General features: G+C 48.6%; 11 protein-coding genes and 1 non-coding gene across 13 annotated transcripts; 6 read left to right on the top strand and 6 right to left on the bottom strand.

Moving 5' to 3' along the window:
• Positions 1–232: 232 nt before the first annotated feature.
• TERG_05702 (Atypical/ABC1/ABC1-C protein kinase) lies at positions 233–2,624 on the top strand (the record flags this gene model as incomplete). The annotated part of the gene is made up of 3 exons (XM_003233782.1): positions 233–958; positions 1,034–2,370; positions 2,447–2,624. 3 exons carry the CDS (start codon positions 233–235, stop codon positions 2,622–2,624), a joined length of 2,241 nt encoding a protein of 746 aa, XP_003233830.1.
• Positions 2,625–3,179: 555 nt separating this feature from the next.
• Positions 3,180–4,825, top strand: TERG_05701 (uncharacterized protein; the record flags this gene model as incomplete). Its single annotated transcript, XM_003233781.2, has 3 exons — positions 3,180–3,844; positions 3,915–4,325; positions 4,387–4,825. 3 exons carry the CDS (start codon positions 3,180–3,182, stop codon positions 4,736–4,738), a joined length of 1,428 nt encoding a protein of 475 aa, XP_003233829.1. The 3' UTR covers positions 4,739–4,825.
• Positions 4,826–4,890: 65 nt separating this feature from the next.
• Positions 4,891–5,009, top strand: TERG_10547. The gene has a single exon. It is a non-coding gene; the product is annotated as a tRNA-Leu (tRNA).
• Positions 5,010–5,036: 27 nt separating this feature from the next.
• Positions 5,037–7,628, bottom strand: TERG_05700 (uncharacterized protein). 2 transcript variants are annotated; one of them, XM_003233780.2, is made up of 2 exons: positions 6,050–7,628; positions 5,037–5,936 (listed from the first exon to the last, which is right to left on the bottom strand). In XM_003233780.2, exons 1-2 carry the CDS (start codon positions 6,315–6,317, stop codon positions 5,923–5,925), a joined length of 282 nt encoding a protein of 93 aa, XP_003233828.2. In that variant the 5' UTR covers positions 6,318–7,628; the 3' UTR covers positions 5,037–5,922. The 2 variants fall into 2 exon arrangements, with proteins under 2 accessions (XP_003233828.2, XP_047604465.1); XM_047748483.1 differs by having other exon boundaries at positions 5,037–7,628.
• A 2,250-nt stretch (positions 7,629–9,878) lies between these two features.
• On the bottom strand, positions 9,879–10,947 carry TERG_12327 (uncharacterized protein). Its single transcript, XM_047751298.1, has one exon. The coding sequence runs from the start codon at positions 10,797–10,799 to the stop codon at positions 10,341–10,343; it is 459 nt and encodes a 152-aa protein (XP_047606672.1). The 5' UTR covers positions 10,800–10,947; the 3' UTR covers positions 9,879–10,340.
• A 1,097-nt stretch (positions 10,948–12,044) lies between these two features.
• TERG_05698 (uncharacterized protein) lies at positions 12,045–13,469 on the top strand (the record flags this gene model as incomplete). The annotated part of the gene is made up of 5 exons (XM_003233778.1): positions 12,045–12,129; positions 12,180–12,410; positions 12,463–12,614; positions 12,688–13,266; positions 13,344–13,469. The coding sequence occupies 5 exons, from the start codon at positions 12,045–12,047 to the stop codon at positions 13,467–13,469; spliced, it is 1,173 nt and encodes a 390-aa protein (XP_003233826.1).
• A 261-nt stretch (positions 13,470–13,730) lies between these two features.
• On the top strand, positions 13,731–14,907 carry TERG_05697 (uncharacterized protein; the record flags this gene model as incomplete). The annotated part of the gene is made up of 6 exons (XM_003233777.1): positions 13,731–13,794; positions 13,839–14,055; positions 14,119–14,126; positions 14,188–14,339; positions 14,390–14,484; positions 14,550–14,907. 6 exons carry the CDS (start codon positions 13,731–13,733, stop codon positions 14,905–14,907), a joined length of 894 nt encoding a protein of 297 aa, XP_003233825.1.
• A 541-nt stretch (positions 14,908–15,448) lies between these two features.
• On the bottom strand, positions 15,449–17,303 carry TERG_05696 (uncharacterized protein; the record flags this gene model as incomplete). The annotated part of the gene is made up of 9 exons (XM_003233776.1): positions 15,449–15,583; positions 15,646–15,938; positions 16,002–16,048; positions 16,107–16,330; positions 16,482–16,650; positions 16,725–16,824; positions 16,896–16,968; positions 17,050–17,136; positions 17,250–17,303. 9 exons carry the CDS (start codon positions 17,301–17,303, stop codon positions 15,449–15,451), a joined length of 1,182 nt encoding a protein of 393 aa, XP_003233824.1.
• A 402-nt stretch (positions 17,304–17,705) lies between these two features.
• Positions 17,706–18,358, top strand: TERG_05695 (uncharacterized protein; the record flags this gene model as incomplete). The annotated part of the gene is made up of 2 exons (XM_003233775.1): positions 17,706–17,887; positions 17,989–18,358. 2 exons carry the CDS (start codon positions 17,706–17,708, stop codon positions 18,356–18,358), a joined length of 552 nt encoding a protein of 183 aa, XP_003233823.1.
• A 12-nt stretch (positions 18,359–18,370) lies between these two features.
• On the bottom strand, positions 18,371–19,240 carry TERG_12326 (uncharacterized protein; the record flags this gene model as incomplete). Its single annotated transcript, XM_003233774.2, has 1 exon — positions 18,371–19,240. The coding sequence occupies one exon, from the start codon at positions 19,238–19,240 to the stop codon at positions 18,371–18,373; it is 870 nt and encodes a 289-aa protein (XP_003233822.2).
• A 41-nt stretch (positions 19,241–19,281) lies between these two features.
• Positions 19,282–19,680, bottom strand: TERG_12325 (uncharacterized protein; the record flags this gene model as incomplete). The annotated part of the gene is made up of 1 exon (XM_047751297.1): positions 19,282–19,680. The coding sequence occupies one exon, from the start codon at positions 19,678–19,680 to the stop codon at positions 19,282–19,284; it is 399 nt and encodes a 132-aa protein (XP_047606671.1).
• A 1,065-nt stretch (positions 19,681–20,745) lies between these two features.
• On the bottom strand, positions 20,746–21,600 carry TERG_05693 (uncharacterized protein; the record flags this gene model as incomplete). The annotated part of the gene is made up of 2 exons (XM_047748482.1): positions 20,746–21,503; positions 21,564–21,600. The coding sequence occupies 2 exons, from the start codon at positions 21,598–21,600 to the stop codon at positions 20,746–20,748; spliced, it is 795 nt and encodes a 264-aa protein (XP_047604464.1).
• Between the last annotated feature and the right edge of the window lie 13 nt (positions 21,601–21,613).

The raw sequence follows: 21,613 nt of genomic DNA, 5'->3' as shown, positions 1-21,613 counted from the left end.
TTGGTTGGCCGGTGCATGACTAGGAAGCGGCAGGGGTAGTTTTGTAATGACGTTTCTTCGAGCTTGAAGGCGGCACTTCCTTGCTGTAGCTCGAAAACGCTTGCAACCTCCTACATTCCCGAACGCCTTCATACACCATGACACAATCAAAGGCCCAACCACTTTGAGAACTTCGATATAGCCGAATTGATGACTGCTAGTCCCCATACTAGGCCTCCTGTCCTGTGACAACATGAAGCTGGTTCCTCCCGGCAATTTCTGTTCCAGCTTGATCCGACAGCGACCAGCTTTGCGCACTCCATCCACCATTACTCCGCGATACCTAGCCTCCTACTCTTCCATATTCACGCCAGTGCCTTCACCGTCTTACCTGTCCTCTACCCGACGGCTATCGCAATGGTGCTCTGGAGCCCGCTGGAGAACGTTTCAGAGGAGACCTTCCGGCTATAACTACGGGGAAAACGATGCACATACCCGGGAAAGTTGGAAGCGCAGGCGACACTCGAGAAGCAGCTACGTCCTTCTCGTAGCTACAATCGGCGCTGCGACATTGACGCCAGCAGCTCTGCTTGAGCTGGCAGAGAAGAAGAACCAGGAGGACGAGTCGAGCACTCGAGAGCGTGAGATGCTCCACGCATCAAGGGCAGAAGCACGGAGTATAAGACGTACCGGGAGAGGTATAGAAGACGACAGCGATGGAGGTGATACCGAAAGACAAAGGGCTCGGAATGTCTTATGGCGCATATATGGCTTTCTGGATGAGTACGTTTTCGAGGTGATTGCTACGGGATTTCGATTCGTTCACCTGGTGGTTCTATTTATCCCGGTAATAGCGAGCGTCCCAATAGTTTTCCTTGGAAGGAGGGTGAAAGATCGAGATAACCACAGGAGAGGAGCTCTGCTATGGTATGCCCTTGTCGTGTACACCATGGAGCGTGCCGGGTCGGCATTTATCAAGGTAGAACCACACCCCTTTCACGCAACCGCTGCAGCTCGGATGGCAGGCTAACTATTGTTTCTATTGAAAATGCAGCTCGGGCAATGGGCTGCTTCAAGATCTGACATCTTCCCGCCTGAACTATGTGCTATGATGTCTTCCCTGCATTCACAAGCGCCGGCACATCCACTACATGTTACGAAACGTACGATTAGTCGAGCATTCAATGGCCTACCTTTTGATGAGATATTCGAGGAATTCGACGAAAAACCACTTGGTGTAGGTGCTATTGCCCAAGTGTACAAGGCAAAGCTCCGTCCGGACCTGGCTGGCTCCCTTGATCGTGCGTCTAAACCTACCAATCTCCGCGAGAAGATGAGGAGAAATGTCAATGTCCTGGTGAAAAGCACTCCAGAGAGCGTCCCATCGTCATACATTGCGATCAAGGTTCTCCATCCAAAGGTCGATAGGACCGTGCGACGAGACCTACGAATTATGGGTTTTTTTGCTACCTTAATACACTGGATCCCTACTATGGAATGGTTATCATTACCCGATGAAGTCGAGAAGTTTGGAGAAATGATGAAACTCCAATTGGATTTACGGATTGAAGCAGCAAATCTAGCGTTTTTCCGGGAGAACTTCAAATCAAGAACTACAGCTCGGTTCCCCTATCCATATACTGAATATACCACCCGCGAGGTCCTAGTAGAAGAGTTTGCTCAGGGTATTCCGCTCGCTGCATTTTTAGAGAATGGTGGCGGTGTGTTCCAACATGACATTGCCCAGGAGGGATTGGACGCTTTCCTTCACATGCTGCTCATTGACAACTTTGTCCACTCTGACCTGCACCCTGGTAACATTATGGTACGCTTCTATAAACCAAGCCAGCTGGACCTCTCCCTGAGTGTGCAGAGTCCCCACGGAGCCCTGGTATCAGAGAGTGGGAATACCGCAACAGAATCGGTTCTTTCACGATTGAGGAAACACCGCAAGGATCCAAAAGCTTGGAACGAGACCCTGAAGCAAATTGACGCTGAAGGATACCGACCTCAGCTGATCTTCATTGATACCGGTCTTGTCACAGAGCTCCATGCTGTTAATCGACGTGATTTCCTTGACCTGTTCCGAGCCATTGCTGAATTCGACGGATACAAAGCTGGTTATCTCATGATTGAGAGATCTCGTCAACCTGACACCGTCATTGACGCCGAAATATTTGCGCTCAGGATGCAGCATCTCGTTCTCAGCATTAAGGGAAGAACATTTGCCCTGGGAAATGTGAAACTCGGAGATGTATTGAGTGATGTTTTATATATGGTCCGGAACCACCATGTAAGACTCGAGGGTGACTTTATCAACGTCGTCATCTCCGCTCTTCTCCTGGAGGGCATTGGTAGGAGATTGGACCCAGATTTGGACATATTCAGAAAGTTCGTTTATACCATCCTTTCCCTTCACCTCTTGCTTCTTTTGTTTCATTACAGTCACTAACCAACATTTGAATAGTGCATTGCCAATCCTCCGTCAACTCGGCTCGAAATCTACGCTGCTCAAGTCCGTTCGTGAAGGGGATACATCCATGCTCCGCGTATGGGTTGGGCTAGAAGCACGAAGCTTCCTCAAAGCCAGCATCTCCAGCGTGGAGAAGTGTGTGAAGTACGATCTCCTATCCCCGAACATTTAGCCAACATATACCACTACGTTATTCATATTATCTCCATATATCCTGAGCATAGCTCAGGCATTACTCTTTTTCTAGCTACACGGGACGACACCTGTACATAATATCGGCTACATTTTCTTGCATCTGGCGGAACACTTTGGCTCTTTGCATGTACATAGATAGAGGCATTCCCGAAGTTTGGTGGCGCCATCTTCGAACCATGGTTAAATACGTGAATAAACACATCTCCTTCCATCAACTCTTTATTATCTTCGATAACCCAACTAGATAAATAATCCTTGACGGGGGAAAGAAGATACTGATGCCCATACTCAATGTCCAGCATTGGGCAGCATCGCTCGGGATAAATATGCCGAGAGAGGCGATTGATTCCAGGTACTCTGCCTCCTGCTCCACACACAAACAAGTGATCCCCGTAGATCTCACACAATAGCTGCAGATGGGAAAATTTCCAGCATTCATATCCGCAGGAGTTCACAGTTGCCAGCACAGACCGATACAGCGACTGGAGGGGGATCGAAATGCCATTCCCTAGCCTGCGTCTGTACGGTGACGATGGCGATTCCGAGATATCTGCGTCGACCTGGGGATGAAGGATACCGAACTCCCACCATCGAAGACACGGAGAAGAACCTCTCGCTCTCGTTTGTATTTCCTTCTCAGCCGCCGACCCCTCGATGTCCCACGCCGCCTGTCCTATCGCAGTTCCGTCAACGGCCGCCGCTTGCACATAACCTGCCCAAGATACACGGAGACGGCGATGGGAATGGGACGATAACGCCAGTGCAGCTCCTGGAGAGCCAGCTCCCGTCACTCAGCTGGAGAGAGCGTATTCAGCATCTGACATGGTCGTTTTTCACGCTGACAATGGCCACAGGTGGGCTGGCGAATGTCATCCACTCGATCCCTGTCGAGGCCCGGTGGCTGGAGATAATCGGGCTTGTGATATTTCTGGTCAACCTGGCCTTCTTCGTGGTCATCGGTACATTGATGTGTGCACGATTTTATCTATATCCATACACCTTCAAGGCATCGTTCCTGCATCCGACAGAGTCTCTATTTATCCCTTCTGTGATTGTGTCGTTCGGAACAATTCTTATCAATGTCGCACAGTACGGTCCCAGTCATGCAGGTGAATGGCTGGCCCATGCAACAGTGGTTTTGTTCTGGTTTGATGCAGCATTAGCTGTCATCTTATCCGCAGGCATTTATCTCATTCTGTGTGTACGCCCATGGCCCAATTGTGCTCTTACCCGGGGAGTAGCCAGATGACTGATATCATGTTTGTAGGTGGTCGACACAGACATTTACAATTGCTAAGATGACGCCTATATGGATATTCCCAGCATACCCAATGCTGATCATTGGACCGCATGCAGGAATTCTGAGTGCCAGCGTACCTCAAAATCACGCTCTTCGAATCATTATCGGTGGCTGGACTATCCAGGGAATTGGCTTCCTGGTCTCCCTCATGGTATATTCTGCATTTATATACCGATTGATGACGCAGAAGCTACCAAATGAATCCCTCAGGCCAGGGATGTTTGTATCTGTCGGACCCAGCGCGTTTACAGTGGCAGGGATCCTAAGCATGGCCGATAATGCTGCGAGATCACTGCCTGCCGACTTCATGGGTGACGGAGAACTAACAGCAAAGATAATCTATGTGGTTTCGAACTTTGCAGCTCTGTGGCTATGGGGGTAAGTCAGACAGTGCCCCAGATGTAGATATATATGCTAACAAAAAAAAAAATGGTTCTAGGCTGGCGGTTTTCTTCTTCTTTATAGCAGTCTTTGCGCACTGGACACCAGCTCGTCGTGGACGGATGACTTTTTCGATGACCTGGTTCTCCTTTGTGTTCCCCAACACCGCATTGACAACGGCCACGTTTGCCGTAGGAAAGGCGTTTAACAGCAAGGGCATCGAGGTAGTTGGCTATGCCCTTACCGTCCTGCTCTTCATCACCTACTTCTTCGTATTCTTCACGATGGTAAGGGCGATCCGGACTCGCCAGATACTGTGGCCGCAGAAGGGAGAGGACAAGGACGAGGGAGGATTCAAGATCAAAGAACACAAACCAGACGCTAATGGCGTCCTACCAACACACTCGTAACCATAGCTAATCTGAGCGTTCTATGTAGCAAGCATGTATCTCTATCTCAAGTTTATGCTGTATTTTGTTGTCTCCCTTATTAGACCAGTCGTACTGGGCCCCCCCCCTTCCCCCACATCAGGCACTGCTGCCGCCCACCTGTTATCCAGCACGGCAAGGTGGCCGAGTGGTCTAAGGCGTCCGACTCAAGTTTCAAACTTAGTTTGTGATCTAACACGAGCTTGCATTCGAATGTGGTTTACACGCGTGGGTTCGAATCCCACCCTTGTCATTTTTTTTTTGCGTTTTCATTTTTATTGTCGGAAGCATACTTAAATGATTATTGATTTATTTTAATTTTTTAATTCAATCGTATATATTAGATACTCTACTAGTCTGATCATATCATGTCATACATGCATATTCGTCCTTGTCGCCGTTATGTGTCAGGGATATATATGGTTACGAGATTAGATACTCCATACGTGAAGGTTTATGGCAGATGAACGTCGCTGTAACCTCCTCCACAGTACAGTTAACTACAGTTAACTTTACTATCTAGGAGAATTAGAGATGCCCTTCGCTTTCTTGGAGTACCTTGTGAGTCCGGTGTTCAAACTGATATACGCGCAGTGGATAGCTGATACGGTATGCTTTAGATTTGATAGCGACACTAGCACATGAAGAGGATACCGTGATAAGGATGGATCTCAGGAGTCCTCAGGAGTAACCAAGACAAATATCACACCTCTCGCTATCACAGACCGGCTCTTAAGGAATGGAGTGGTTATACTGCATGAAAATCACCAGTTGGCCGTTCCCCACGGTTCACTGAGTCAGAAATGGACTTGGCTGTTTGGATTTCATGTCTAGACCAGCAGAAACAGTTCCCACAACTGAAGTTCTCTAGGATTCTAGCTGATCTATGGAGCAGAGACGGCTATCTAGTTATCGGTGGAAGCCGGATCATCTGCCCACGAGCCGGACGAGAGGGATTGACACAACATCCTAGTTGCAAACATCGTACTGGTCGAGTTAGGCAAAAGGTGCTTTTGACAACAATGTCAAACCACCAAGATGTCTCCGAGTATTCCTCTGCGAAGCGATAGCATTTTAGCCGAGACATTCCGTATCCCCGTGAATGCCATGTCGACCGACCATCGGGATGAAGGAAAGCCCTAAGTATGTATGTATGCTCTTTGCGGTCAAGCTGCTCGGACTGATGATCTCTTAGCATCCCGTATTTTTAGATGCAAAAGAAATTTGGCGTCATTCTTCACTTTATCCGCCCTTCTAGAAGGCATTGGTATGACGGAATTCCATTGTGCTTACCAAAGGCCGTCTGCAGGTCCCTGGCCCCAGTTTTCATATCCTTCTCTTCACATTGACTTCCCCACAATCTCTCCCTCCACACCAGGACCGCTTCGGAGGCCAAGTCCGAAATAAAGCAGCTGAAAATATTAATCCTGACAACAAAGCAAGTAATGGGGATGAAGAAGAGAATGAAAGGCTCTGTTACGAGAATTCCGCCCCCGCATTTCTCCGTGCCATGGATGCAATCTGCGCGCCGCGTTCCGTAGCGCCGCCAACAACGTGGCATTCATTAATCGAAGAGCGTCAAAAATCAGGAAGCATGTTGGCTCTGGCGACCGACTTCCGTCAAGCAGGTCCCCAATGTCCATGATCTCGTTCTTCTGAGCTACATCAAAGGGGATTCTGGTGATCAATTGGTCCTTGTTGTCTCTGCTGGCAAGAAGCGCGAATGCCCGGCTAATTGAGAACGAGAGATCGTCATTGAGAAAACCAAGTCAAACGCAGCCAAGCAAAATTGCTTCAGATACTGACAACAAGACACCAACCCCCAAGGTGGCTGATCGACACATTCTGTGGGGAAGAAGACAGCAGTTCTTCCTCTTCTTATCCTTCTGCCTCTTCTTAAAATGCAAGCATTCGGCGATGAAGAGGCCATGGTCTGTCGGCCGATCCAGTACTTCCAAGACAGACTCTTTTTCTATAATGCTAGCATAGATCTTCTCATATGACACAGTCACAAGGGTTCTTTTCTAAAGGTACCTATATGCTGTCGCAGAATGCCTTCCTGGGTGTGTAGTGGAGTAGATGGCCAAGCACAGCAGGAGTAGCAGCAACAGTCATGGTTCTTCAGCTGTGTGAGATGAGAAAGTTGATGGATCACGAAGATAAGGAGACAGATGATAGCATAACCATCCATCTGTTCCATAGGCATAGGGTAACATTTCACGATATCCATAGAACAGATCTACACGCCACTGTGTGCAAAGATCGAGCTCTCCAATCTCACAGAGCACAAGAAGAACATGCATGCCACATGCTTTCCAGAACGGATATCTAAATTTATCGCCTGCTAGTTAACTATCAACACGAAACCAAAGGATTCTAGTTCGAGGAATGAGGCCTGAGCTGCTGTTAGTGTCGCTCTAGCTGCTTCTGCTCCGTGTTGACTTGCATCCTCCGCACGCCGGAAGAAAGACGGAAGATAGGAAGATACCTAAATATCCATCCCGTCGTGAATAGGCCTGTGGAACCGCCAAGGCAAGGCCGCCCTTGCGATCTACAGACAAGCCTTCGCCGTGGCGGCTCACTGGGCCCTGTCATCTGTCTTCCAAGGACTCCATCCTCCATGCATTGCTGGGGCCTGCAAAGATCCATGCACTTGGTCACACCTGCTCGCAGTGTCTCCCAGCCCCTTTATACTGTCCCTTACCCTGATAATTTGCTCTATGTGCTTTTCTTATGGCATCATTATGTCACCAAAACCGACACTAACCAATCACGTGTCTTAGTTTCGCTCTCTCCCGTATTACATAATAACCTTACTTTAACGCAAACGAAGCAAAAAAGGCAAAAGAGGTCAAGCATGCAGAAGAAGGGACAAGATATAAATACGAACAAGGCGACAAGAATACGACAACGACGGAGGGTCGCGTCAGCCAAGCCGGTCGCTACCCTCACCTCCAAGGTATGAGGGCTGTGGCTCAACTCCCGCTGGCATAGAGGCATGGGGATAACAAGTTGGTGTTGTAGTCGACTTGCATGAAAAAAGTGTTAGCAATATCAAATCTCCCTGCAAAATTGCCGGCCACGGGTGTCTCAAGGCTCAGACGAGGCAGAAGAAGGCTCAGAAGGTCACCGTGCTAAATCTGTGTTACGGGCGACGACCAAGACACGAGGAAGCAGCTGGCGAGTTGGGTCAGCGGTGGGCTCAAACTCACTTGTGGCGGGATAAACATGTCTTAACGGTGCGAAAGGAAATTGGTCAACTCACTAACTCACTCCCATGGTAACCTAGGGGGGCAGCGGGTCCACTTTGAGTTTCTGACTGACCTGACGGCCTTGTCCGACACACACGGTCCTGCGCCATAACCAACTGCTTTCTCGTGTGCCTGCTTTAATTCGACCAGATTGGACCAGCTACTGTGTACGTGGCTAGGCATTTTTATATACTTGGAGAGCAAGAGTTCCTTGTTTCCAAGAGTACGGAGTACGGGGTACCTGAACCAGACGTGCCGTTGCATAGTGGCCAAGGAAATTGCTCGTCGAATCGCCAGAGATTAGAACAACGCCTATTAAATTAGGAGGTTCTAAAATAGACGACTAACTCCATGCCCCTCTTCAAATCCGACCTTATACAAGGGTATGGGCGCGCCAGACTGGTGGCTGCCCCAAAGCAAGGTTCGACTCTGCAAAGCTTCTTTCCCATAGAGGCTATGGCCGCGTATGATGCCATGGACTAGAGTAACACCTGGCGTTATGGCTGAGTTTGCCGCCTATGAAGAAGAAATGAAGGAAATCATATGTTCACTCATCTCTAGTGTTTTGTTTTATTTGTTGTCCTCTCCTTGAGCGTCTCTGGACGAATCAGAGGAATTATATTGGGTTCGCCAGAAGCTGTGGTTTTGTCTAGCGGAAGATCGACATACCGCTATGATATCTTACTGGCCTCACGCCTTGCAAAATATGTATATCATGTCTGTTCTCTCGAATGTTTCAGTACATTGCCTGACCCATCGGTTGAACGTGCCTTCGGATGCCGAGGTTGGTTGGAACGAAGAGTTTGGGTTTCCTGCCCCTGGATAGGCTTCAAGGGTTCCCATGCTTGAATCGTCTTTTTCGCGGGGTTTCATGCCATGTCTGGGATTTCGCAATGAAAATCTCCGCATGACCCCTTGTCCGCCAATTCTCTGTGATAATGCTACTGTCCTTGATTTAACCGTATTTTCATGGTTATCAGAATGCGGGGACCAATCCACACCCACCGTTCCTCTCTTGAAGAAACGGATCTGCGCTCTCAGGGCCTCCGAAATTCCAAAGCCTCATTCGCGCCCACTATCGTCTCATCTCTTCCCCTTTACGGATGTCCTCCGGTGCTTCAACTTTGTATCTATACATGCTCTCCCGACCCACCAGCATAGCAGCGAGCAATGGGGAGTCCGAAACCAGCCGGCCTCATCCTCCCCATTTTAGTGATCTTCGCTGAATGTTACATTCTGGCTTCAATATAAGAATTACCAGATTACTTATACCTTCGGCTGCATATCCTCTTAATTCTCTCACTGCTTCCTGATACGACGAGATGAATGCCGATCAAAAGCACAGCCTAACCAGCTAGCCCGGGACAACCATAATCATGCCCTTCGAGAAGCGCCTTGCCTAGACACTTCAATGCCAGGGATGTCGAAGGCCGGCGAATTGGTACCCAATTTTCATGCGGATGGGCAAGTAAAAGGACGACAGCCAAGGGATTCCGCTAACGGAGCTCTCATCACTCCCGTAAATGGGTGCCTGTTGGTTGACACGACTATAAGCTATACCCCGATCCCAAAATCTATATCAAGGCCTTCCTCTCCCGCCAGAATTCTGGTTTTTTTCTCTCCTTCCTCTCTCCAAGCAATCAATCGCCTTCATTCTTCCCTCTTCACCAGTCAAAAGTACAAAGGTTGCAATTCAATATGGGTTTCATCACCAAGGCCATCCCTCTCGCCCTGGCGGCGGCATCTGTCATCAACGGCGCTGAGATCTTGGAGACTCGCGCTGGTGTCCAGACCCTCGCTGACAAGTACATTGTTGTCATGAACGATGGCATCAGCGACAAGGACTTCGACTCCCACCGCTCCTGGGTTAACCGCAACCACCGCCGCCGTTTGATTCGCCGTGGCGCCAAAGCTATGGGCGGCATGAAGCACACCTACAACTTCCCAACTGGCCTCAAGGGATACTCTGGTCACTTCGATGAGCAGATGATCAACGAGATCTCCAAGCGCGCTGATGTACGCATCAATTATGTCTCCCTAAATGAACGCCATCACTCACAGAGTTTCTAGGTCAAATACATCGAACGTGATGCCCGTGTCCAAATCAACGCTATTGAACAACAGGACAATGTTCCATCCTGGGGTCTTGCCCGTGTCGGCTCCAAGGAGCCCGGTGGCACCACCTACTATTACGACAGCACTGCTGGCGAGGGCAGCACTGCCTACGTTATTGACACCGGTACCGATATCCAGCACGAGGAATTTGAGGGCCGTGCCACCTGGGGTGCGAACTTCGTTGATGACATGGACATGGACTGCAACGGCCATGGTACTCACGTCTCTGGAACCATTGGTGGTAAGACCTTTGGTGTTGCTAAGAAGAGTAACGTCGTTGCCGTGAAGGTCCTCGACTGCAACGGCTCTGGTTCCAACTCTGGTGTCATCATGGGTATGGAATGGGCTACCAAGGACGCCCAGCAGAAGGGTGCCGACAAGGCCGTCGCCAACATGTCTCTTGGTGGTGCCTTCTCCCAGGCTTCCAACGACGCCGCTGCAGCAATTGCTAAGGGTGGTGTCTTCTTGGCCGTTGCCGCCGGTAACGACAACGTAAGTGCCTTCCGTCTCAGAAACATATATACTGCGTCCATTGTGCTAATCATGATATCTGTAGGTCGATGCCGCTGATTCCTCCCCAGCTTCCGAGCCCTCCATCTGTACCATTGCTGCCTCCACCGAGCAGGACAGCAAGGCCGACTTCTCCAACTTCGGTCAAGTTGGTATGTGTATTCCATTTATTCACCTCTAGAGGCGACAAAAGGAAGCAGTGCTAATATAAATTCCAGTTGATGTCTATGCTCCCGGTGATTCCATCACCTCCGCCAAGCCAGGTGGTGGATCTCAGGTCCTCTCAGGTACCTCCATGGCCACCCCACACGTCGCCGGTCTCGGTGCCTACCTCATTGGCCTCGGCAAGGGTGGCGGCCCCGGCCTCTGCGACACCATCAAGCAGATGGCCATCGATGTCATCCAGAACCCCGGCGCCAGCACCACCAGCAAGCTCATCAACAACGGATCCGGCATGTAAGCGGGTAACCTTCCTTGGAAGTTTGCTTTTGACTGGAGAGTCCATGAGTAAACCACTTCCCCTCATAGTAGCTTTCTTTCTTTCCCCTTGAACATATATGAAGAGCAGTGGTCGAAGCCCCTCGACTTGTAAATAGCTTTACTCTTTTGACGGCTGTGCCTCGTTTCTTTCCTTGATCAGGTAGCTTCGTCCATCTTTGTACATATTAATGGATTAACATGAAGTTCCTTTTTAAATACTCCCTTTTCCTGAACTGGTCTTATCTTAGTCGCTGCTCATAGCTTGAGGTTCATAATAACTTAGCTTGATATTGGCATCTCGACTGGGCGGAGGGTCTTTCGGGCTTGTGCATGCTCGCTTAACGCCAGAACCAAAGTTACCTCGTGGCTTAAGCGGCGCTTGTTCAGGCTTTGAGCTTAATTTTACCTGCAAGAACAGCTTAAAGCGGCAAGGCTAGTCTTCGCTTGATAAACGCCAACTCTCCAAAAGCAGCCACACAGTCTAACTTACCTTTCCGTGGATATCAAATTTTGGAACAACAACATAAAATCTCATTGATAACAGCCTGTCTCATATGCTGTGAATTAACAGCTAGACACCCGGGGACAGTTTCTCTCATTTTATGGTCGTCTTCTATGCACAAACTTGATAGGACAGATCACTTGGCAGTATTATACCCATGGGAATGCAATGTCCTTTCAGCTGCTATTAATAGCCCCGGCTCCACTTAGCCCAAAACGTACTCCGGGACCATGCAGCCGCTTGCCCGTGCAAGTTTACAGGTACGAAATATGGCTAAATAAGGACTCCGGGCGATGAGTCTATAAGTCAGTATTTTGACTTCCACCATGGAGATTACTATATAACAACACCGGTGTACTCCTTCATATCGGAACATGCAGAGTTGCTCCTTCATTATAACTTCTTGATACCAGAGCACCGGCTATCCACAATGAATCTGACCCATATACTGGAGCGTACCTGCTCCGAAAGTGATTGCAGGTTTCATGCAGCTGTTTTTACGGCTGCTAATAAAGGTAGGACAGAAAACTCCTGGATAGTCAAGATGGTTACTAAGGGGTTCTAGACCAAGTACTACATTCTATTCCCTATGGCACTCAAAACGTCGATGGGTCTGGGGATGCTGTGACAGACAGATCAATGTTCTGGTGCGCATCTATGACTAAGATCGTCACGGCTGTTGCTGTTATGGTTGCCATTGAAAAAGGGCTAGTAGGCTTGGATGATGATGTCGGGGCCATCTTACCGGAGCTGGCTGAGCCCGAGATAATTGTCGGGTTTGAAGATGGTAATAACGGTATGTTTCTTCATCTCCACGGGCGCATATACCAGACTGACCGTGTTACTAGGGAAACCCATTCTTCGTAAAGCAAAGGAAACGGTCACCTTGCGACGACTGTTAACTCACTCTAGTGGGTTCGTCTATCTGGCTGTCAATTCATCAGTCAAGAGATGGGCAGAGTATCACAATCACACAGCTACCACTGATGTAACATCCAGGGTAAGTCTAATGTTATACGTCACCATTAGAAGATACACTGTGCATTAGAAGAAGAGAACCTAAACTACTTTAGGAAGCGTACCGCCTGCCTTTGGCTTTTGAGCCGGGAAAATCCTGGGGCTATGGTCCCGGAGTTGACTGGGCTGGCTGTGTAGTCGAAAAAATTTCAAATCAGAAGCTTGGGGATTTCATGCAAGAGAATATCTTTCAAAAACTCGGTATCACGGCAACCACGTTCCATCCTGAAAATCACCCTGAGTTTAGCGCGAGGCGTGTTGAACTTTGTCAGAGAGCACCGGATGGGAGCCTATCCATGATTCCGATTCCATACACAATCCCAGCGAAGGATGATTTGGGCGGTATTGGCTTATACTCGACGCCCAAGGAATTTACTAGGTTCTTGCAAATGATACTTCGCAATGGTGAGAACGTGTTGCGACCCGAAAGCGTAAACACAATCCTTTCTCCGCAGCTCGAGTGTAATAAAGAAATCAACACAATTCGAGATCGTGGCTCAAAGATCATGAGTCGCCTTGTTAACCCGGGAAAGGTAATTGATATGGGTCTGTCAGCAAGTATCAACCTGGATCGAGTCCCGAGTGCTCGTTATCCAGGATCTATTTCCTGGGCTGGGGCTGCAAACGCCTTCTGGGTAAGTGATTTCCGTTTTCTCTCGACATTTAGCTGCTATGTTCAAATGTGTGACCTCCTAATTCTTTCGATATTTAGTGGTTGGATATGAAAGCTGGTATCTGCGGTACCCTCTTTATGCATTCATTTCCTCCTTTCGATACTGCCGCATTGGACTTACTGGATGAACTTGAAGCTGCAGTATACAAAATTGAGGGCCTCTAGCAAAGGCGTAACAAGAAAGCAATTTTCATTTAATTTTGTTGTCGATGTTTAATTAACTAGTTAGGTTACCAAATAGCTAATACCATTACTAGTTTACTAGTTAGCCTCGGAAAGTTTAACTATTTGTTATGACTTCACAGCTTCCAAGGACCACGCCAACTACAACTACACATGTTCTTTTTCACTTTTAGCATAGGAGAGTTGCTGTACAAAATACACATTTATACCATCTGAGAGCACGATTGACAGTAATATACCACTATGCCCTCACCAGACAACCGTAAATCGGTCCTCATAACTGGGCGAGTACCTAAATCCCAGTCCGGTGATAGCAGAAGAGTTAACATGTCTCATTTAGCTGTTCGCCAGGAGGTATTGGCCATTCCCTCGCTCTTGAATTCCAACGTAATGGTTTGCGAGTGTTTGCAACTGCCAGGAATAAAGAGGCACTCGCGGATCTCGAAGAGAAGGGAGTTGAGGCCTTAGACCTAGTGGTGGACAATGAGAAAAGCGTACTATCATGCTTTGATGAAGTCAAGTCTAGGCTAGGCGAAGGGAAAGGGTTAGATATTCTAGTCAACAATGCGTAAGTAATTATTATTTAGAAAAAGTGCTATGCTTTGAGCCTTTTGCTAATGACCGTATCCAGTGGTCGGAGTACGTCTGCCGTTATCTTCTCTACTCCATGCTTCCTGAGCTAACCATATCAATTTCAAAGACTATACGGTCCCAGCACTTGATGTTAACATGGATGAAGTACGTCAGACGTTCGAAACCAACATCATAGGAGTGATTCATATGTGCAAGGTGTTCACGCCACTCATAATTGAAGCCAAAGGAACCATTGTACAGATTGGATCTGTCGCTGGGGTAAGATATGTTTTCCAAGGAGTTGAAAATACCGTCTAATAACTTGACAGATAATACCCTATGTTTTCGGTTCTGTGTACAATGCAACGAAAGGTGCATTGCATTCATACAGTGACACACTCAGAGTGGAACTGGAGCCGTTTGGGTACGTACAGCGGAGTACAATCTGCATATATACAGACAATATCTAATATTAACTGAGTTTAATAGTGTCAAAGTCGTCACTATCATAACTGGCGGCGTTCAGTCTCGGATTGCACGTACACCACGTCATTTGGTCCCAAACTCTCTCTATCATCCTATTCGGTCCGAATATGAACGAAGAGTTGTGCATAGCCAGGATGGCGCCACGCCTAACGAGGCATATGCTCGTCGCGTAGTCACCCAGGTGCTTTATGGGCCGGCTCCATGGCGTTGGCTATGGCCGTGGGGTGTAAGCCCAAGAAAATGGGTTTGGGCTGGCAGCAAAGTTACTCCGATTTATATGCTTTCTGGCGCGTTCTTTTGGTTTGGAATATTCAACTTTGTCCTCGGGCGTATGTTCAACCTGAGAAAGTTGAAATACTAGTCGTAATATCCAACTGAGGACGTCGGGTTGTCGAGTAGCAGGTACGGGAAGGTTGTTGATGGAGGAAGTGGTGGAATTTTGACATGTATCGACGGTTAAGCTCTCCATCTAGATTTTTGAAGCCTCAGGGTCATCATCCACAATCAGTATTTTCTCCTCTTACATATCCTTATATATAACTAGTTACAGATTTCCAAAGAAAAAAAAAAAAGAGTCCTTCTATAGATTAACATGTGGCGTATACACAGAACCCACATTTTACGTGCTAAAATAAAAATAGTGACACAAGACGGAAAAGGAGGGAAGCAAAAAGAAAGGCATATGGACCAATAACTTCAAACAGGGGGCGGTGGGTTCACCTAATGCTCTTTTTCTGCAACAGGAGGAGTAAAAACGGTTAGTATGGCATGTTAGGGATCTGAGAAAGGAGCATACGCCTAGATTGACTCGTTGGGCCTTCCCTCACTTCCGGCGAGAAGGGCTCAGACACACAAGAAGGAAGGGGAAGGATGCAAAAGGTCGCAAATTGGTGGTCCGTGATTTAAATACCAAGGGTGAATTCAACGCCGACATCAATGTCTCGGGCCATCTTGACGACCTTGGAGAACTGGACGGACTTCTCGGCGGCAACCTGGAGATCCTCAATGGAGAAGATCTTGAGGCCAGATTCGCTGATCTATAGTATAGAGTTAGAGAAAGTGGTCACTTTATTTCAATTGAGGTGTAGGATAGACATACCAAAGCATGGGCCTTCTCCATGTTAGTACCCTGCAGTCTGGCGACGATGGGGGTACGGAGGTTCATCTCTTGGACGACATTGATCAAACCCTGAGCGATGGCATCACATCTCACGATACCTCCGAAGATGTTGACGAAGATGGCAGTGACCTTGGGGTCGCTGGTGATGAGCTCGAAGGCAGATCGGATAGCAGCAGGGGTGGCACCACCGCCGACGTCAAGGAAGTTGGCAGGGCTTCCACCGTTGAGCTTGATGATGTCCATAGTGGCCATGGCGAGACCAGCACCGTTGACTTTATAGCCGAAGAGTTAGTACTTCGTTTATGAGAGGTAGGGGGTATTGAAGATGGGCTTACCCAAGCAGCCGATGTCTCCGTCCAACTTGATGAAGTTGAGACCAGATCTATAAGTAAAAGTTAGAGCGGCATATAAGTTATGGAGGGTTGAAAGGAAGAGCATACTCGGCAGCCTTGACCTCATCGGCATCCTCTTGGGTGGTATCTCTCCAGGAAAAGACCTCCTTCTGTCTGAAGTCGGCGTTGTCGTCGAAACCAAGCTTGGCATCCATAGCAAGAACCTGGTGGTCGGAGGTCTCTGAGAGAGGGTTAATTTCGATCTGAGTGGCATCCTTCTCCATGAAGACCTTGTAGAGCTTCTTGATGGTCTCAACGGCCTCTGGAACGCACTGTTCAGAGAAACCAAGACCAGTGGCAATGTTTCGGCGATTTCATCGGTGACACCAGTGTGGATGTCAATTGGGGTGGTGGTGATGGCATCGGGGGGTGTCCTTAGCAACAGCCTCAATATCCATTCCACCCTGGGAGGAGGAGACATACGGGAGCCTGAGTTTGACGGTCCATCAGGATGGCAAGATAGAACTCTCTGCGGGCGAACTTGCGCTCGCAGATGTACACGGCGTTGCAGAGACGACCCTGAGCACCTGTCTGCTTGGTTATCAGCTTGTGGCCGATCATCTGGTCGGCAAACATGCGGGCCTCAGTTGGACTGGAGAAGAGGTTAGTTTGGCTCTGTGACGCCGAGAAGGGCCAGCATTCACAGGATTGGACTCGAATACGTACGAGTAGATAACTCTGACACCTCCCTTCAAGCCATTGTCGAAGGTACCCTTTCCACGGCCACCAGCTAGGACCTGGGCCTTGATAACCATATCCTCACCACCTACATCATATCCTTAGTCGTCTTTTCCCCCAATTTAGTCAAGATTTAGGTGAGACGGAGGTAAAATATACCGATGTTCTTTGCGATGGCCTCAGCCTCTTCGCCGCTGCGGGCAACTTCACCCTTTGGAACACCGACGCCATACTATATAGCAATCACAGGCGCGTTAGACAGAAGCTATGGATTGCTGATTGACAATAGGAGCTACAGCTGGCCAATACTGACAGACTTGAGGAGGTTGGCGGAGAGGTATTCGTGTATGGAGAGGTTCCTTCGCTGCGACTGAGCGAATCTGGTGCGAAGAGGTGACTCCTACAGGCATCACAGGTCCGACATGTTAGCATCCCATGGACATCCAGACGTGAAGAGAGGCCTGCTGAGATACAATGGCTGTGGCTCGATGCAGGCGGGAACGGGCAACTCACGACGGCGGATCTGAAAGCCGCAGCAATTGGCTTGCTACGGGCGAGCTTAAACATCTTGAAGAATCGGCACCGGGCGTCCAAACGAAGTGGATTATAGTACAGCGAGACAGGCGATGCTGCGAGGGAAGGGAGAGAGCTGGAGGAAGAAGTCGACGATGGTGTCCAGACAGTCGGAGGAGACGAAGGAAAGTCGAAGTTGCAGTCGAAAAGAAGAAACAAGCAAAAAAATCGGAAACGTGGTAGAGAGGTCGTAATACGGATACAAATACAGCCCGATCTGCTCCGGGTACCGCAAAAAAGAGCGTGAGTGGCACTGAAATATCAATACGATAATTACGAGCCTAATAAATGCTTGTTCTGCTTTCTTCAACTTTGCAGATTTCATTTTGATATCAAAGAAATTCGGGACTACCAGAAGCTGAACGGGCGGCGGCAGAAGAAAGACGAAGAAGAAAGATGCCGGCTATGAGCTCCGAGGCGGATGTGATATTTAACAGAGCTAACGTTGCTCTTGCGAGAAGCCAGAGACTGATCGCATCCTGGCTGCCTCCTAAAACGGCCGATGAAACAGCCAATGCAAAGTCTGAAGAAGAGCTACAGAAGGAGGAAGATGAGATATTCACAGCAGTCCCAGAGAAGTGAGTAGCAGCCTGTATGAATGTTTTTGTATTTTTGTGTCTTTTATTGTGTAATATGTAGAAGGTCTCTAAACTAATTGTGTCTTCGTGTGTTTTGGTAGACTGGGCCTGGGAGCTCCTATTCCGCAGAAAGAAGCTGACGGCAGCATCAAACGAACTGAACTCAGCTCTAATGACAAGCTTCGGAAGCAGCTTTTAGGCAAAAACTTTCAAAAGGCCGAAGCATCAAGGTTGAAAAACGCTAGCACCCGTACCAAACAGACCGGTCCGACTCCCAGTCAAAAAAACGAGTTAGTCGAGGAGAGTGAGGAGGAAGACGGCAGGTCAGCATTGGGTAAAGGCAAGAAAGGGAAAAATTCTAGTGACCAGTCGCCAGCTGCTTCAGGGGCAGATCCTGGTGGGAAAAAGAGAGCCAGTAGTTATTTGGATGAGGTTCTGTCACGGAGAAAATCGAAGAAAGGGAGAATATGACCCATCATTCCATCATGCTGCATCGTCCTTTGGTTGTCCGGATTGGAATTTCCGCAATAAATCCTCACAGGTAGTAAGCCCACGGCTCTTTTGGCTCCTCTGACCGAAACTGGAGCCCTGTGGTGTTGATGCCGAGCTAGCTTGTGTCCTCCCTTCCCCGTTTGGCTGAGGTGCGGTTTCTGGCTGTGGTCGCGGCTGTGATTGCTTCTCCTGTTGCTGAGGCTGCTTTTCAACAAGTCCTTTGGCAAGCTGGGCTGTCGTGCCGTTCTGCGATGCTGATGACTCTCCAGAAACGGGTTGTGGTTTCGGGCCAGATGGCTTATTTTGCTGTCTGAAAGGCTCCAGCAGGCTTTCCACATCAACTTTTTTCTTCCGTATCACAGATCGTTGCATCTGGTTCACATCTTGCAGAAAATCGATATTGGCACACTCTCCCTCCGTCTCGCCCACGACGTTCAAGGTCACCCATAGAAGTCTCATTCCGCTTCCCTTGGAGAATTTCTCGTATACAACGGAAGCCAGCTCTGCCGGGATCTTTCGCCCTATCTGATCGAATAGTTCGAGCATTTGCTTCATGACCAACTTCGTCCAGCTTTCTCCTCCCATCTTCTGGCCAATAGAGTACAAATCAATCAAGTTGCTGTACTTCGCAGTCGTGCCCACGGCCACTCCGGGCCGCATGTGGGCGCCATACAGCCATTCTACCAAGTCTGTGAATGCCTTGGAGTCTAGATCCGGACGCTTGACCGGGCCCGTAGATTTTCCCAAGTCGAAGAAGCCTGAGAGCCCAGTAGATTCCAGTAAAAACGAGTGAACCTGGAACTCCTCCTCGTCTGGCCCGATGATGAACCGGACTGTAGTCTTGAATGGGTTCCTATCCATCTTGTTAGCGTGTTCTTGCATTTTTTTCATGCTACTGAGGTCTAGGAAAGATAAAAATATGTAAACAAAGGACTATTAAAGAAAGCAAATACAAACAATGATCTGACGGGCAAAGCCGCGGTTTCGCCCACACGCTCTACAGGCTCAGCAGGCTCGACTGTTTTTTGCCTCTTCTCTGGTATCACTTCCTGCCTCGCTGCTGAAGCAGACGCAACTCTCTTCTTGCCTCCTCTCTCTGGTGTCTGGGACGTGTTTGAGTTCTTCCGCGTCGCCATCTGGCGCTGGCGTTTGGTCGATCTCGACGTTTCACTGAAGAATAAACTATCATTCGAACTCCCAGCTGAATCTGAGGTATATCCTCCGCCTACATTGTCCAATTGTCCTATGGCATTCGCCTTCCCCAGCTTGCTGGGCGTAGAGAGCGAGGGTGAGTCTTTCATCCCTGAACGCCCAAAATTAACCTCGCCAACGCCAAGAGTTCTGGGTTATAGCTAGCAATGTATAGCCAATGCAGGCCGATTTGGTAGCTGAGTAGATGGATTGAAGAAACGTAAGAGTACTTGGATCGAGGTTGTAGAAATATGGAGGATGAGCCTTGTTTATCTATTGAAGAAGATATTTATACTCAGGAAGTCTGCTGGTGGTTAAGTGGGAAGGTCCCTTCTCGGCATCCTACAGTAAGAGATAGCATAGAGACATTAAGACATAGCTAGAAAGACACCATAGCTATTGCTGGCATGCCTGGAAGGAACTGGATATTAAAGAAGTCTCTGGCTAAAAGCTCTCATTTTGCACATTTAAGTAAGGATAAAACAGCTACAACTACCTCCCTATGCCATGGTATATGCATGCCTCTGCACAAACGCTGTGTCTATCCAAAAGAAAAACGCCTCCCTCACACCATTCCACCCCTTCCCAAAGAGAAAGAAAGACATATAAAAGCCTAGACTAGGAGCTGTAAATCCCATTCCCAATGGCTTTACTGTACAGCAAACAGAAACGGGACCGTCCGACCTAACACCCTGTGATCGTGAAGAGCCTGAGGCAGAAGGGGATCTGAATGAATGGCGAAGGGTGGTTGGAAAGATAAAAGAAGAATAGAGGGTGGTAAACTGAGAGAAGAGAGTAAACGAGATGGATATATGTATATATCGTGTACGCCGGAAAGAAACAGCCTGGTTGATGGAGACAGGTAGCTAGTGGTATATAAGAAGGGAGAGGACGCCGTCTGTCATCGATGCATGGCAAATTGAAAAAGGGAAAGAAGTCGGAAATATACAGAATAAAACAACACAATAACAGTAAGCTGGTTATGGCGATGGCTGTAAAGCAAATGGGTATTTTTTTCACTTTTAGAAAAAGAAATGCTTGAAGGGATCCAAGATGGCTTCTGATATGGTATAATATAGATGGAAGAGAACAAACCAAAACGAAAAACTAAGAATGAGAGAAAAAAAACGAAAGAGGATTGATATATATGGTGGAAGGAAAAGAAAGATGGCTCATCACTGGAGCCTTTTTCGTTTCCGGTCTTCTCCTAGTGGCCCATCGGGGTCGTCTGCCCGCTCAGCTGCGATAGATGGGTTCAGCAGTGAATGTACGTTGCTCGCCATGCTTGATCGACGGGTGGCAGGCATTGACTCTACCGGACGCGGGAACTTGGGCCCTCCTATAGCCCAGCTATTGTCCGGCTGGGATGGGTCGAGGAAAGGGGGCGTAACGTGTCTGGATTGTTCTTGCTGCCGTCGCGGTCCACCAAGCTCATACCGCGCCAATGCATCTCGGACGTGCTGGTCAGAGGAATTGTGGTTTCGACCTGGTGAAGAAGGCCATTGCATGGATGGGTTGGGGCCATACTGTGAGTTGGGTGAGGGACCGGCTGATGGCGGCCAACCGTGCTGTCTGATATCTGCTGATGTGTGGCGGCGGGCAAGGTTGGGTCCTGGAGGAGACGAGACTGATGACAGAGGATGGAGGTTGGATTGGTGCGGGATCTGGGGCTTGCTGTAGATCGGAGTTGGGTTTCCGCCGAGAGAGCCTTGTCGGTGCGGTGAGATGGTGATATGGGGTGGTAAGGGATGGCGGATACCGGACGGCCGTCTCCCATCATCCTGGCATACCTGGCGCGGGGAGAGTGGGGGAGGGCCGGGGTCCATGGACATGGAGAAGTAGGGCTGTCGACCTGCCAGCATGGCTTCCTGGGGGTTCTCTAAATTTCGGATATAATCCAGCTGCCGGGTGATTTCACGTTGCATGTTTGCAGCTAGGATTAAACATTAGTTATGCCTCTATATATTGTTGGTACCTGGAATGCAAAACTCACCCTCTTTATGTATAGAATTTTCGGTATCAGGAACCATGGAGACTATAAAG

The sequence above is a fragment of the Trichophyton rubrum genome, assembly GCF_000151425.1.
Source record: "Trichophyton rubrum CBS 118892 genomic scaffold supercont2.6, whole genome shotgun sequence".
NCBI classification, from domain to species: Eukaryota; Fungi; Ascomycota; class Eurotiomycetes; order Onygenales; family Arthrodermataceae; genus Trichophyton; species Trichophyton rubrum.
Note: the sequence above shows the minus strand (reverse complement) of the source record. Positions and strands in the feature narration are given on the sequence as shown.

What these genes read in the sequence shown, in the direction of transcription:
- TERG_05700 (XM_047748483.1), bottom strand. Translation starts at nt 6,317, where the DNA reads ATGCCACGTTGTTGGCGGCGCTACGGAACGCGGCGCGCAGATTGCATC.
- TERG_12327 (XM_047751298.1), bottom strand. Translation starts at nt 10,799, where the DNA reads ATGGAATACACATACCAACTTGACCGAAGTTGGAGAAGTCGGCCTTGC.